This window comes from Dasypus novemcinctus, chromosome 7 (assembly GCF_030445035.2).
Source record: "Dasypus novemcinctus isolate mDasNov1 chromosome 7, mDasNov1.1.hap2, whole genome shotgun sequence".
In the NCBI taxonomy this organism is placed as follows: Eukaryota; Metazoa; Chordata; class Mammalia; order Cingulata; family Dasypodidae; genus Dasypus; species Dasypus novemcinctus.
Window position 1 is genome coordinate 64,785,906 of NC_080679.1, and position 16,644 is coordinate 64,802,549.

Sequence of the window (16,644 nt, forward strand, 5' to 3'; positions counted from 1 at the left end):
CAGACCTCTGCTGTCACTAGCTCTGGGTTGATAAGTCTCCACTACTGCTCGAAGGCAGTTGTCGGTGTTATCTGTGACTGGGACCGTAAAGTGATATTGCTTAAACATTCCCCCCTCAGGTATCTCCTGTAAATCGGGTGACTGCAGTTTTCTTAAAGGAAATATCCCCAGAGTGCTAAAGGCTGGAGTGGGTTACCAAGTAGGGACCCAGGGGGACTCCTCAGTGGGAACTGGGATGGGCGCTTCAAGAAGGGGCTGGGGGTTCATCTTTGGGATCAAGGGTTCCCCAGTAGCGGACAGGGATGGGCTTCCAGCTTGGGGTGAGGAAAAGGCAGGCTCCCCATGGCCTCGGCACTGCTCGGGTACCGCAGCCTCACTGCCTCTCAAGGACCTCTCCTCAACTCCTCCGACCCACAGATCTTTCCCCCCCGACCTCCTACCTCTTCCTGGGAGTAGGAGCAGGCACCCTGGGAGTGCACGGGACGGGGCGGAGCTCCCTCCCTGGCCCGGGGGTGGGAAAGTGGAGCGCAGCCGGGTTCCAAGCTCAGACCCAGAGGTAAATCTTCTTCCTGAGCCTACAAGACTTGCAAAACTCTTGCTCTCCGGTCCCCCTCTTGAGAGTTTTTTCCTCTCTGGTTTCCCCCTTTTGCTTTTTTCTGTTCACACTCCTCTTTAGAGAATTTAATGCTTCCTTTAGTGATTTTGAGTTCCAGGAGATGTGACACCCAGAGCTCCAACTACATCGGCGGAATTCTACTTTAAAAATTTTTTTCTCCCTCGTTTCCTCTTGTTTTCCTCTTAGTCTGATTAATCTGAGAAATCTGATGCTACTGCCAAGAGAGAGAGTAAAAAAGAGATGCGGCTGCCCCAGAAGGCTTAGACGTTGGGAAAGAGCAGCCAGAGCTGCAGCAGCAGTAGTAGGGGGGCGGCGGCTGGAACTGGGCGAAGCTCGTGGGACCCCATTGGGGGAATTTGATCCAAGCAAGCTGTGAGACTGCCGGGGGGCGGAGGGGGGAGAAGCGCTCAGATCACTGTGTCCACCACACCGGGAGAGGAGGAGACGGCGGAGCGGGCCTCTCCACGGCACTGGTGTACCCTGCCCCGTCCTGCTCGGGATCATGGTCTGCGGAAGCCCGGGAGGGCTGCTGCTGCTGCGGAGCCTGCTGCTCGCCCTGGCGGCGCTCTGCCTGCCCCGGGTTCCCGGAGCCCGGGCTGCAGCCTGTGAGCCCGTCCGCATCCCCCTGTGCAAGTCCCTGCCCTGGAACATGACCAAGATGCCCAACCACCTGCACCACAGCACCCAGGCCAACGCCATCCTGGCTATCGAGCAGTTTGAAGGTCTGCTAGGCACCCACTGCAGCCCGGATCTGCTCTTCTTCCTCTGTGCCATGTACGCGCCCATCTGCACCATTGACTTCCAGCACGAGCCCATCAAGCCCTGCAAGTCCGTGTGCGAGCGGGCCCGGCAGGGCTGTGAGCCCATCCTCATCAAGTACCGCCACTCGTGGCCGGAGAGCCTGGCCTGCGAGGAGCTGCCGGTGTACGACCGCGGCGTGTGCATCTCTCCCGAGGCCATCGTCACCGCGGACGGAACGGGTGAGTACCGACACTCGCCTCCGCCCTCCAACCGCCTCACTTCTTGGAGTCCTTGTTACATGCCTTCCCTCCACCTAATAGTCTTTTCCCTTCTGATCAGTTCTCTTAATCTCTCCCTTAGTCCCTGCCCTATCAAGCACCATTCCCTTTTTATCTCACTTTACTACCAAGCTGATGCCCTTTATTTCGGTAGGTGATCTCTCTTTCTAAAGCACTCCATTCATTCCACTCACATCACACTTTTGCGCAACGCTGATCCCTCACTTTCCACTTTTCATACCTGGATGTAACCCATATTTTGAGTAGTATGCTAGTTTCTTACTTTCTTAATTCGTTTAGCACCACCGAGCTTTCTTGCCCCCTTACCCCATTCTCATGATTTCTCAGCCATGGGTTTCTGTCTCTTTAGTGTTTGTTAAGATTGTGTGGAGTAAATGGAAAACTGAGGACCCAGTTTCTTCTAATCATTAAAAATGCCAAGATAATTTCAGTAAACTTACTCCAACCCACAGACGTTAGCGGTATGTGTTTGCTCAAAATCCAATTTGAGCAATTACCTTCACCTTAAATTTCCCCCTCCTTTCAATGAGATAAATATTCTTCCATTCCAGACTGCAAACAGCTGTGAAATGTTGCTATGCCCTGCTAATTAGCTTCCTTGACTGCTCCAGCCACAAAGCTAGCAGAGTGAAATTGCCAGGCTCTTTTCACATGCCCACTTGCCTTCAAGTCATTTTGTAAATGACATATGGATGAAAGGAGTTATATTTAAAACTTGTTATCATCATACAGCCATGGAATCTCACTCCCCTTTTTCCCACACAGCACTTTAATTTGCCTTGATTCCATTCTGACTCACTACAAATAACTTGTCTTTAATATCTTTTTTCATGTTCTGTGTGTGCATCAACCACAGTCATTTCAATCTTTCCCTCCCATAAATCTTTATTACAGTTCTACATTTAATGGAATGACCACAAGTTGTTTTTTCACTAGCATTTGGTCTAATTATGACATTCATAACTATAAGGCTCCACTAAACCTAACTCACTATGGTACATTTAATTCTAACTCAATATCACTCCTATCAACTGACCCAAACCTCCAATTTCACACTTCATATACCGTAGAAATAAACCCAGTCTTTTGGGCCATCTTCGTTCCCACCTTTCCAGATGGATTCTGTTAGATGTGCTGACTTGGTGGCCTCCATCTCCTCTCATTTCTGGGGCATTACCTTTTCCTTTCTCTGCCTCACAGCTTGTTCAGCTTAAGTTCATGTCCTTAGTACATTTGTAGATAATGACTAGTTTTCAAAAAACCAGGGAATTGATTTTTAAAAAATTGTTTCTTTCTGGACCCATCCTTGTTACTTTCTATGCACATTGGCTCACTTAACATAAAATGAGTGGAGAAGGAAGGATTTGTACAAATAGTTGGAAAACCAAAACTAAACAAAAAAGATTTCAAGGGTTTTTTGATGGTTACCTCACTTAGATGATCACCCTTTGGATGTATTTTCTTTGTGATTTAATCAAGAACCAAGAGCTGGCTGCATAAAAGTCAGAAGGGTATTTCCTGTGAATTGGTGGGCTAAAGGGGACTCTTGACTCTGTTGTCACTGAAGTCACAGACTCTGCAGACTTGGGAAGAGCTCAATGCGATGGCTACCTGATCTGGCCGGTACTTAAAAATAGTCAAATGCTGGTGGTCCTTGCAGGCCTAGGGGTAGGAGGTGGCAGTGGTTCATGCTGAAAGGTATTCTTCCCCCTAAAGGAGAAGTTCTATTAAACCTCACTTAGAGATAGACTCTGAAAGAGTGAGATTTGGCAAAGTTAATGGCTCTCAATAGCTATCATGTCTAATACTGACAGGAAGCAATTTTACCAGAGTCCCTGGATTGCCAATCACTGTGGGCCAAAGGTAGCACAATCACCTCACTGACATGCTCCAGTAGGATAAGCATGGAAATGTGTTGTCTGTCCACGGGACTTCATTTCTGACCTTCTTAAAAATGCCGTAATATCTGCCTTGCTAGAAAAATAAGTAGGTGTGGGTGGCAGGTGGAACCATATTTTAATGAAGTCCCCCCACCCCCTTTTTTTTCTTTTCTTTTCTTTTTTTTTTTTTTTTTACCGTAACCTCCTGAGACTGTGATGGCAGAAGGAGCTGAATGGGAAATGGGGAGTGAAAAGTGGGGAGGTAGATTCTAACCTGATGGGTCCCCTGCTTGCTGCAAATTACATCATCTATCCTGGGCAAAACCATCAGACACCTGGGGTTACTTTGGAATGACCACATGTGGCCAGTTTAAGATGCAGTATGCTCTATGGCTTATGAGGAATATTTTTCTTCCCTCCCCAGATAAAAACAGAGTCCATGTGTCTTATGACTAGAATCTATGCCAGCCACATATAAAAATGAGGTCTCCCTGAATAGGACCACCTTTCACATTCCTCCAATGCCAAGAAGATTTCCAAATCCTACCATTCCCATGGATCTGCTTCTCCATAGGATATTATGACTCCACAAGCCAAAACAAGCTTAGGACATTTTACAAAGACTTACTGAAATAGAGTATTGCTTCAAATTGCTTTTTGTTTTCAGAATACTTAGGGCAAACATACATTTATAGAGAAAAGGACACATCCTGACCATTACTAAGAAATTCACATTAAATTTATGCTTCTTACATATTTTGTATTTACTGTAGGGTTGTGGCCTGCATTCACAACTGCTTTAAAATAATTATCTGAGAATTCAGCTCCATGTAGTCAATCAGCCAGGTAATTAAGACATTTTAATTAAATCTTTAATATGACATGGTGACATGGTGAGTAAAAAGTATTCCCTTGGAGATGGACAGACTAGGATTTGGATCTTGACTCTGCCCTGTATCAACTCTTACAGGAAAATTATTTGACTTACCTTTTTCAAAGTTTTCTTATCTGCAAAATGGGGACAAACAATACTGCCTATGTCCCAAGAGCATTGTGAAGCTTAAAATAAATAACATGTCAAGTATCCAATCCTGTACCTGGTACATTGGCAGCTGTTAACAATTTGTTGTTGCAGCTGTTGTTGCTATTTTACTACTATTATCATTGTTTCAAATTGATGTTTTCTTTTTTTCTTTTATTTATTTAATGGCTATGTCAGTAACTGTAAAGATGGCCTAGAACTTTTCTCAGTTTAACTCTGGGAAAGAAGCTTTACACTGGGACTGAATAGAAAAAGCAGATTTTATTTCTTCTGAATATATAACATTTGTGTTTCATTTCATACAAATTGACCTGGACCTCAGGCTTAAAAGCAAATCACTTTGGGAGCAAACGGAAAAAAGGGAGGAGGCTAATCTGTCTTTGTTAACTACAAATAGTTTATCTCAGAGACCCAGAAATTAAGTATTTAAGAAAATTTATAGTTTGATATTTAACAGTTATTTATACAGCAACCACGGTTTGCCATGCCAAGGACTTTATAATCACTTCTCAGTATAGCTGGCTTCCATGGCAGGGTTAACTTGTCACCTCAGCTCTTGCTCAACAGATTCTCTAGGCCTTCTCTCAACTGGCAGAGCTGCGCCAACTTTCACATGCATGAACTGCTGTTTAATCATTTCTCCACTCTCTGAGGAACAGGCAATCTTTTCTTTAGCCCTGGTGCACAAATATTTGAGGGACTAAATTCCAAGAAAGAAGAAGTTAGTGTGATATGAGGCAGAAAATGGAATGCAAAAGAGAAATGGAAATTTTAGATGAAGATCTGAAAGAAAACACTATTCTAAGGATCCTTCGTCATGCAAAATATCGAAAGACACTTTGGATGGAGTAGAGAGGAGTATCTCAGAGTATTATGGTATTGAATTTTATTTATAGCTGACTCAATCATCAGTGGTAAAGAAATCTTAGGAGTATAGATCAATTGTATTCCCCAAACCTTATTTTAATATCCGTTCATACCAAACTTTCAGATAGTTAGCTATGAATAGAAAAATTTACTAAGGTATATTTAGCCTTTCTCTTTCTTATGGGTATCTAAAAAGAGGAGACTAGGGCCCACCATATAGACATATAGCTTTGAATAATTAAGAGTTGGCTGCATTTCCTCAAATTGAAGAAAATTGCTTTAAAAAAAAAAAAGTATGCTCTTAGCTGGAATTTCAGATTTGCCATTAATTTTATACCTTGAACAAGTCATTTGACATTGACATTGATGGGATATGAAGAACAAGAAAAATATTTGTGTGAAGTGACTAACAAATGGTAAAACACGATCTAAGTGTTTAACATCATCATCATCACTGGTGAAAGGGATGTGGTCATCCTCTTATTAGCAGAATAAGAACTAACAATGCTTACCATATGCTAGGCCCTGATAAAAGTATTTTATACATATTAGCTTGTTTAGTTCTCACAATAACTACCCTCTAGGTACTTTCACTCTCATTTTGCAGGAAAGGAAAGTGAGGCATGTAGAGAGGTTAAGTGACTCGTTCATAAAGCTGGTAAGAAAAAGTCAGGACTCAAACCAGAGCTCATTCCATGCTATGCTTCCTCTCATTAAGAAAAGAGGTGATTCCTCACTTTTTAGAGAAGCTGTCTCTTTGTCCATTGAATTGCGTTTAAAGGAACAAAGATTTTTAAAAATTATTTTGCAAGTGCCCAGGCCTGGGAGTCAATATGGATGCCATCCTTTTGCATATTAACTTCATTCAATAGTTACAACACGTTACTGGATTTATTCCCTGTGCACCCCTCTCTCCCAATCCATTTCCTTGCTTCCCTCTGTCTCTAATGCTGCTTCCTTAGTTTTGATCTCATGTGGATATCAATCAAGGATGATCATTGGTTTCCTGCCACCAGTGTTCCCCCCTCTGTACTCCAACAGGTTGATTGTTCTGAAATGCAAATCTGTTGCTTAAAATCATTTGGTATCTGCCTTCAGCAGTCATGATTGCACCCTTCCCTACCTCTCTAGTTTCATTTCTCTCTTTATATAGCTCTCTGTATCCGTCACACTGGAAAACTTGCACTTCCCACAGTGAGTTTGTAGTTTCTACCCATGTACTTTTGCATGTGCTATTCTCTATCTGGACATTTTCTGTCTGGAAAACCCTCTCCACTTTCTCCAGATCCTTTAAAGCTTTACTTCTGGAAACTTCTGTGACACCACCAGAAAACTTTGGGTGTATAAAACATACTAATACCTATTCTTTTAATTTAGGATAATTTTTGTGGTGGAATTCCTAAATTTAACTTTCTGAAAGAAATTTTTTTGCATTATTTATGATCAGAACATTTTGATTTTCACTTAAAATTCTAACAGTTGATTCCTGTGCATTTTTACAAGTGTAGAAATATTTTCTTGTGAATAAGAAGGAAAGAAACTGTTTTCCTTAGCTCAGCTGTTTCAGAGGGGTTTTCTTTTTTCCAAGAGAAGAGTTTTATTTTTCATTTCAGCCTTTGAACACTAAAATATTATTTCAAATGTAGACTAATATCAATTCTTCATTTATAGGGAAATCATTTTTGTATAAACCATATGTATATTATCACATGGTTATTGAGTAATTCAGGAATAGAAAAACCACTGATGCATTACTCTAATACTTAGATAAGAGTATTATTTATCATGAATAAAATCTTTGAACAGAATAAATGTCATTAAATTAATAGTTCATGTCTAAATTGAACTAAATGGTTTAGAAGTAAAATGATGCCTGCTTATCTATTTGTTTGGTGGCTGGTATCTTTCCTTGTATAGAGCATTTTAAGTACTAGTTGATGATTGCTAAACTTGCTAATTAATTATAATTTGGGGGTGTAATTGTCCTAAAACAGCATTAAACCTTCTTTGTTTAATTTATTCATGATCTGACCTATGAAGAAAAAGGACAGAAGAAGTCTATTATTTTCAATTAGGATGAACAGAGGCATTGAAATCACTTAACGTAAAATATTGATACTAATATAAATGTTTTTAAACAAAATTACAGACAGGATACCCTAGTTGGGGTGTCAATAAGAATAAACACTGGGAAGCTGATGTGGCTCAAGTGATAGAGCTTCTAATTACTATATGGGAGGACCTGGGTTCAATCCTTGGGGCCTCCTGGTGAAAAAGAAGAAAGCATGCCCATGCAGTGAGCCAGTGCCATGCAAGTACCCACGTAGTGAGTCAGTGCCAGTGCAAGTAAGTCATGCAGCAAGATGATGACGCAACAAAAGAGAGACAAGGGGAGAGTCAAGGTGAACTGGAGCAGAAAGCAGGAACCGAGGTGGTGCAATTGACAGGGAACCTCTCCCTACATCAGGAGTCTCCAGGATTGAATCCTAGTGAATCCTAGAGAAGAAAAATTGAGAAGAGAAGACAACACAGACAGCAAAAACAGCAGGGCAGGAAAAGGAGAAGGGGGAAAAATAAAGAAATCTTAAAAAAAAAAAAGAATGAACACTTAGGTACAGCATATCTCGGCATGGTGCTTTGCTGTGGCACTTAGTGTTATTCTTTAGCAGCTACTTTCTTAACTAGAATACAGAAGACCTTTACCACTACCATTTTCTGGGTTTTATGGGATCATGAAAAGAATTCATGGCAATTTCTAATTATTGCCATGTTTCATTCTTATTATTATGAAACATATTTCATATGTTCAATAATATGAAATATTTCATATACTATTATGAAACAATAATAAATGTTTCATTCATTCAACATTTCATGTTGCATTCATTAATTGCATTGGCTTAAACAATCCCTGGATGGTAGGTTTCCTTTCTGCTGAACTATTTAGTATGCAGTTAACAAAGGGCATAAGAACACTTTCTGAATGTTTTCCTATGCACTAAGGCTTTAAATGGATGCCAGCTCAGCATGATTCATCTCCTTATCGAAAAAATGTCTTTGGTTCTTTTAGTCATTGAGCCGTAAGTATTTGGCGAGTGCCTAACATGTACAAGGACATTATTGTGATAGGACACTCATAATTTACAAATTTTGTGAAACTCAAAGCTTAAAAAGTTATTAATTCCTGAAATTTAATTTAAAAGAATACCACCTTTCACTCACACAAGAATTGATCTTAGTCTTCCTTATTCCACCAACAAACGATAGAGTGTCAACCTGAGAACACTAATAAGAATCTATTTCCATGAGACACCTGGTTTCTTACCAAGTCAACTTATGACTGAATTATATTTTTATATGGGAATGCTTGATATAATATAATAACGAATATGTTCTTGTTCTTTCTTTATTCTATCACCTCCTTTCAGATTTTCCTATGGATTCTAGTAATGGAAATTGTAGAGGGGCAAGCAGTGGTGAGTATAGTACTATCTTCCTGATTTTTTTATTTGTGGGTCGACTTAGTTTTTAAGGTAACTAGATACCCAAGTCTTATTTGTGGAAATTTATGCCCTACAGTTTTAACGTCAATTTAAAAATGTATGTCTTTATATATATTTTATTTTAAAAATTAACATAGCGAAATTGACCTTTTCTTTTGGCACACAATTCTGTCTTATTGTTTTTTTGTTTGTTTTGTTTTTTTAAAGGAGGTACTGGGGATTGAACCCGGGAACTAATACATGGGAAGCAGATACTCAAACCACTGAGCTATACCTGCTCCCATCTATGAATTTTAATGCATGTATAGATTCATGTCACATCTACCACAATCAGCATAGACAGCAGTTTCATCATCCCCGAAAGCACTGTACCTCTATAATCACAAGCTTTCCCCACTCTAAATCTCTGGCAACCATTGCTTAGTTCTCCATCATGATAGTTTCGTCTTTTTGAGATTGTCATATAAGGAATGATAGAGTACGTAACTTTTTGAGATTCGTTTCTTTCAATGAGCATAATGCCTTTGAGATTCATCCAAATTGCTGCTTGTATTAATAGTTTATATCATTCTTATTGTTATGTGTCATATTACTTGGGTGCATTGCCATTTTTTATCCATTCACCAATTGAAGTACATTTGGGTGTTTCCAGTTTTTGGCAATTATGAGTAGAGTGCTATAAATATTTGTTTAAAGGTTTTTATGTGAACACAAGTCTTCATTTCTCTAAATACCTAAGAATGGTATTTATAGGTTATAAGTATATGTTTAAGTTTATAAAAAATCCTGCCAAACTGTTTTCCAAAATGCTGCTGCTCGATTTTGTGCTAGCGATGTACCAGTTGTTTTGTAATCTTGCTGGCACTTGCTGTCCTCAGAACGTTTTTCTTTTTTTGAAGACATTTTAATAGGTATGTAGAGAAAGCTCATCATGGTTTAAAATTGCATTTCTCTATGGTTAATGATATTGAATATCCTTTAATGTGCTTGTTATCCTTATCCTCTTTGGTGAAGTGTCCAAGTGTTTTGTCCATTTTCAACTGTGTTGTTTTCTTACTGAATGTTGAGAGTTCTTTATATATTTTGGATACGAAAACCACTTTTGGTTTCATTAATTTTCTCTATTGGTTTACTGCTTTTAATTTCATTAATTTCTATCTTATCATTAGTATTTACTTCTCACTTTGTACTTATTTTGCTCTTCTTTAAAAAAAGTTTATTAAGGAAGAAGGTTATGATTTAAGACCATTTTTTAATCCCTTTTAATAGAAGCATTTATAACTCTGAATATTCCTCTAATGGTGTATTAGTCAGCCAAAGGGGTACTGATGCAAAATACCAGAAATTGGTTATTTTTTATAAAGGGTTTAATTGGGGTAGAAGCTTACAGTCACAAAGCCCTAAAGAGTCCAACTCAAGATACGCAAGTGGTATTTTCTCACCTAGAGTCTCTTGCCACCTGTTGACACAAGATGGCAAGTAATATCTGCCAGGGTTCAGTCTTCCTCCTACTCCCAAGGCTCCGTGGTCCCAGCTTCTTCCAGTCTCAGCTGCAGGCTGGGAAAAGTCTCCTCTCTCTCCTGGAGCTCAATTCTCTCTGGGTTCAGCTGCTCTGCTCTCTCCAGAAGGCCACCTGTAAACTGTCAGGTGAATGGCTGGTCTCTCTTCTCAGGGCCTCCGCTGTGTCTAATGGAGCCTTCTGTCTTCCTCTTTGTTCTTCTCCTCTGTGTGTTTACTTCCCAGGGCTCCAACATTAAAACTCCAAACTGTTCTCTGCCAAGTCTTTTCTCTGTGAGTTCCTGCCCACCAAGGGGGCAGGGATGAAAAGTCCTACTGATGTGGCTCAATCAAAGCCTTAATCATTATTTAATCAAGTAAAAGTGAAACCTCTGAATCCATTAAAATCTAATATGCCCAGAAGAATAGACCAGTTTACAAGCATAATCCAATATCTATTTTTGGCATTCATAAACAATACCAAACTGCAACAAATGGTTTTAGCTGTATCCCATAAATTTTGATGAGTTATATTTTTATTTTTCTTCATTTCAAAATATTTTATAATTTCCTCTGAGATTGGCTTTTGACTTAAGTATTATTTAGAATTGTGCTGTTTAATTTCCAAGCATTTGTAGATTTTCCGGTTGACTTCCTGTTATCGATGTCTATTATAATTCCATTATGGCCAGAGAATATATTTTGGCATTCTACATATTATGTGTCTCAGGATAGGTCTATTTGGATTAATCCTAGTTGGAGTATGTTGTGCTTCCTGGACACACATATTCGTGCCTTTCATGAGAGTTGGGAAATTTTTGGCCATCATATCCTCAATACTCTTTCTGCCCCTCTTCTCTTCTCATTTCTTTCTGAAATTCCTATTATATGTGTGTTGGTGTGCTTCATGTTATCATTTAACTCCCTGAGCCCCTGCTCATTTTTTCTGTTATTTTCTCTCTCTGTTCTTCTCTCTCTTCAATTTCAGTTTTTCTTTCCTCTATGCCACGGATTCTCTCTTCTGTGATTTCAAATCTGCTGTTGTGTGCCTCTGTTGTATTTTGACTCTCACTTATTGTGTCTCTCATTCTCATAGCTCTATTATTTTTCTATCCAAAATTCAAATCTTTCTTTGTGCTTGCCCAGTGTCTTCTTAATGTCTTTTATTTCTTTCACCATATTGTCCTTCAACTCCATGATTTGATTTAAGAGATTTGTATAAACCTCATTGATTAGCTAATTCAAGTCTTATTGGGAGCTTTGATTTGTTCCTTTGCCTGAATTATATCTTCCTTCTTCTTTGTATGGCTTGTAATTTTTTGCTGTTGTCTAGGCATCTGATTCCGATGCTGATTTTACTCTGATGTTCTCTTTCTTTCTTTTGCCTAGGGATTTACTGCATACTCCATTGTTCTTAGACTCTTGGTTCAACTTGTTCTAGATATTTAGGATTGCCCCTGTTTAACTGCTCAAACCAAAGCTAAGGGGTACGGGCCAGTTTCCAAGGACCACGGAAAGGATGGCAGTAAAGGCATCTGTTTGCCTATTTATTTATTATTTTTCTTTTTCTGTGTGCTTTTCTGGGCAGATGGTGCACTTGGGCAGACCTCGCAGCTTAGACCCCAGGTACTAAGAGGTAATGCATTCAGTGTAACTCCTTATACCTTGGGCAGTAGAGAAGCAGTGTCCTCAGAGCTGTCTAAGCCCCATGAACAAACTTTCTCAGAGGCTGTTCTCTATCCATTGCTAACCATACCTTCCCTCCCTCCCACTCCAGCAACTAGCCTGGGGCAATAGGGAGGATGTTTGAGAAGGCAAATTATCTTTAGCTCCCTGCAGGCTCTCAGGGCAAGTAATGTCATGGCCCCCTGGGCCTGGAAGTGTGTGACCCCTCCAATGCAGCAGAACATGTTCATTGGCCAAAACCTGAATTTGCTGTAGGCTGTGTCCCTCCTCTCCCCTTTCCTTAAAAGGACCCCGAAACCTCCTTGATTCACAGTCACTGCAGTCCACAGCTACTGCTACAGTTCAGAGACTGCTATTTGCTCTGTAGGTGGGGGGAAGGGCACCTGCTGCTGCTTTTGTATCTCTATTTATGGGATTTTTCAGTCAGCTGAGACTCCTTTCCTCACCCCTCTCTCTCTGGGTGGTATCTTGTCTTCCCCTGGTGTCCTGGGCCACAGAGCAGCCCTCCAGACAGTCACTGCTTATCCTCTAGCTATATTTTCTGGGAAAGAAGTGATTCCTCTACCTATTTAATCCTCCATCTTCCTGGAAGTCTGAATGTATTACTTTTATACATGTTGAAAACCTGATGAGATCAAATGTCTTATACAACTCAAGAAAATAAGAAAAATATATCACATTAACATATATGTTCATCATTTCTCTTGCTCTCCTTCATTCCTGAGATTCCAGGCTTCTTTCCAGAATCATTTTCTTCTGTCTAAAGAATTTCCTTTAGCACCACTTTTAGAGCAGGTCTTCTTGTAATCAGTTCTCTTACTTTGACTTCATTTGCAAATGTCTTCATATCACCTTCATTCCTGAAGGATATTTTCACTGGATGTACAATTCTGGGTTGGCAGTTCATTCGGCAATTAAAAATGTTGTTACTTTAATTTCTGTGATTCCACATGGAAAATCTTCAGTAATTCAAATTATTGTTCCCCTGTAATAATGTGCCAGTTTTCTCTGGCTTCTTTCAAGGTTTTTTCTTTAATTTTCAGTAGTTTGATTATGATGTATATGGGCATTGATTTCTTTCAGTTTATCTCGTTTAGAGTTAATTGAATTTTTCAAATCTTTAAGTTTATATCTTTTGCCAAACTTGGAAGCTTTCTGCCATTATTCCTCAAATATTTAATTTTGCACTACACTTTCTCTTCTTCACCTGGGATTCTGATGACATAAATGATAGCCCTTTTGGCATTGTTCTACAAATCCCAGAGGCCCTGTTGATCTTTTTTTCCAATTTTTTTCTCTTTCTATTGTCTAGATTAGATAAACTCTTTTGTTCTATCTGGAAATTCACTGACTCTTTCTTCTGTCATCTTCATTCTGCTATTGAGCCCGGCCAGTGAGTTTTTAAAAAAAATTTCAGTTATTGTGTTTTTCAGTTCAAAATTTCCATTTGGTTCTTCTTTGTATTTCTTGTTTCTTTGCTGAGACTTTCTATCATTCCATTCATTTCAAGGGTGTTCACTTTACTTGTTGGAGCATTTTTATAATACTGGCTTTAAAGTTACTGTCAAAAATTTTCAACATGTATATCAACTGATTGTCCTTTCCCATACACGTGAGATTTTCCTGGTTCTTCATATGTTAAGTAGCTTTCAATTGCATCCTAGACATTTTGAAAATCATGAGATTTGGGTCTTATTTAAAATATTGTGGAGAATGTTGATATTTTTGTTTTAGCAGGAATGGACTTCAGTTTGGTTTGGACTACAAATTCCAACCAGCTTTTTGTGGGTCATGGTTTCGATCTGTTCCATTTCCAAAGCCTTTGCAGTGTCTTTCAGATCTTTCATGTGTGCACCACCCAGTAACCAACAGTCTAAAACCAGGGCAATAGTCTATCCCACAGCTCAATTTTTCAAGTGTGTGATATACTCTTTAGTCCAAATCCACACATGTCCAGATCAAGGATGAGCCCAGTACATCATAAGCAACTTTATGGGATTGCTTTTCCAAGCTCCTCCCTCTCTCTGATCTCCCCCAATACTTCTCAGTTCCCTGGGGCACCCCTTTCTGGTCCTTGGGCCAGAAAGCTGGGCCTTTATTTACTGTACCCTGCCACGCACTTTATGTGACTAGTCCTGTGTCTTGTGGCTAAGTAATGGGAAGACAGGGAGAGAGAAAAAGCAATGCAGATTTCCCCCATTTTCTTGGTACCACAGTCCTTTCATCAGAGAGAAATGCTTCCCTTCCTCAGAATTTTAGGTTCCTAAGGGCCTCCCTTGCTGCTGCTGTTGGCTGCTACCATTGCCCCAGGATTTCCTGAAGACTGGCGTGCAAGAGAATGGAGTGTTAAGAGATCTTTTCCCTTTTCTTGAGACAGAACTAGGGGGCTTCTCCTAAAGTACTTTCTGCACCAGTGCCCACATCCAGGGTATGGGCTGGGTTGAGAACAGGCTGGAAATATGAAAAGGGGGAAAATGGTAAAGTGGTCAACAGTTGGATGGTACTGGTCTTCTTCCCCAATCTGCCAAATATTTTCCATTTTTCAGAGTTCTTATTTAGCTGCTTCATTCATTCTGTTCAGTGGGAGAGGCAGAATGGAGTCTGCTTACTCCATCTTATTATAAAATAAACTGTATGATTATATGTATAATATGCAGAAAAGTACACAAATTATAAACAAACAGTATCTTCACACAGTAAACAGTCATATAAAAACCACACAGATCAAGATATATAACATTACCAGTGCTTGAGAAACCTCCCTTGTTGTCCTTCCCAATCATTACTTCCACTCCTTTCCCTAAAGAAAGGAATTCTAATACCATAGGTTAATTTTGCCTGATTTGAACTTTATATAAATGGAATCCTACATAGGATTCTGAGTGTGTGTGGCTTCTATTGTTCTTCATTAGGTTATTTCTATCAGTAGTTCTTCATTTTCACTGCTATATGGCATTCTATCATATGCATATACTGTACTTTATTCTTTCTAATGTTCATGGGTATTTGGGATGTTTTCAGCTTTCATCACTATGACTAATAATGCATTTGTTTTTACAAGAATGTAGTATGTGGAAGCTGAATACTTTATGAAGATTGTAAAATAAGTTAGTAATATTTTGATTATATTAGTATAGTTTTGTTTTCACTGTTGATTTTCACTGACTCTTATCAGGGTGACTGGGGTTTGACCCCAGACAATGTCCACCAAAGGTGCCCTGACAAACATTTGTCTTTTTAAAAATTTAAGTCAAATAAAATTGATTGAGAATTATCTTGATGTAATTGAGAATATTCTTCAGTGTCACAGAATCATTTGGGAATCATTGGTGTCTATTTTAGGGATCACTTCTATTATGTTTGATCAAAGCAAACCAAAAATCTCATTTGTATATTTCAGCTGGTGAGTCAAAATTTTTGGCCTTGTGAGTACATGGACTATCAGTTTGTTCAGAAGTTGTGGCTAGAATAATATAAAACTCCAGTGTGTGAAAGAGAGAAAAGAAGACATTAGCAACACTATAAACAATATACAAAAATAGCTCGATGTTTGAAATCCCCTCAGATGAATGTAGAGCAGTGTTCCTGGCCTTGCTGTTTACTGTTCCTCTCATCAGTGTTTTCTTGTACCTTGGCATAATGGAAACATTACAAACAAACAGAACCAAAGCTCATTCTGCTTATGAAAGATGCCCAAACACCTTTACTTACTCTAAAAAGAAAGTGTAATTTGTTCAAACACAGAATTTTATGATTTAGAGTCATGTAACAGCTGAAGTTGATCATGATAAAACAGGAAATGAGGAAGACACAAGAAACATAACCCACGCAACCCCTTTTAAAACTGAAAAGCTGTTTCTGTCTGGAATTTGAAAAAGAAATACTTTCCCTGCAGCTTAATTTGTCCTTTGCCTCAAAGTACAGTAATGCCAATAGGGAGCAGTAAGGAAGAAAGGAGGCCTAATAATTTTCTTTTTTCTGTCAGTTATAACAAATGTACCACACTAATGAAAGATGTTGTTAATGGGGAAATACGAGGAAGTGGGTAGAGCATATGGGAATCTCTGATATTTTCCATGTAACTTTCATGTAATCTAAAGCTCCTCTAAAAAAAAGGAAAAATTTTTGAGGTGATGTCTCTGAGCAGCTTCCAATTTGTGAGTGTGTTTTACTGTTGCAAACCCACTTCATAATGAGTAAATCCTTTCCTGAATCCCCAGCATGGAATGTGGAGGAAAACGATTTTAGTTCTGTTCTATTGAATCTCTTGGTCTGTCAAATCACACAGAAAATTAAGTCAGGTATTCAAATGGTTTAATGAAAAGAGATGTCTTTTAAAAATAATCGTGAAAAATAATTCCCAGTTTTTTACTTTGTGGTGGAGACTAATTTATGAGCTTTTATATTTGAAAAACACAAATTTATCCCGAGCAATGATAAGAGTTAATAAATTTTGATGACATTACTTCTTTGGGTCTGTTTCCTAATAGGAAATCAGATTATATTGATCTCT

General features: G+C 39.2%; 1 protein-coding gene across 1 annotated transcript in view; it reads left to right on the plus strand.

The window, feature by feature from the left end:
* Positions 1 to 304: 304 nt before the first annotated feature.
* The window catches only part of FRZB (frizzled related protein), a 42,388-nt gene continuing 26,048 nt past the window's right edge, over positions 305 to 16,644 (plus strand). Inside the window, exons 1-2 of the mRNA XM_004476887.4 lie at positions 305 to 1,596; positions 8,874 to 8,921. Of these exons, the coding sequence (XP_004476944.1) occupies positions 1,119 to 1,596; positions 8,874 to 8,921 (526 nt within the window). The 5' untranslated portion in view covers positions 305 to 1,118. The remainder of the gene's footprint in view (positions 1,597 to 8,873; positions 8,922 to 16,644) is intronic.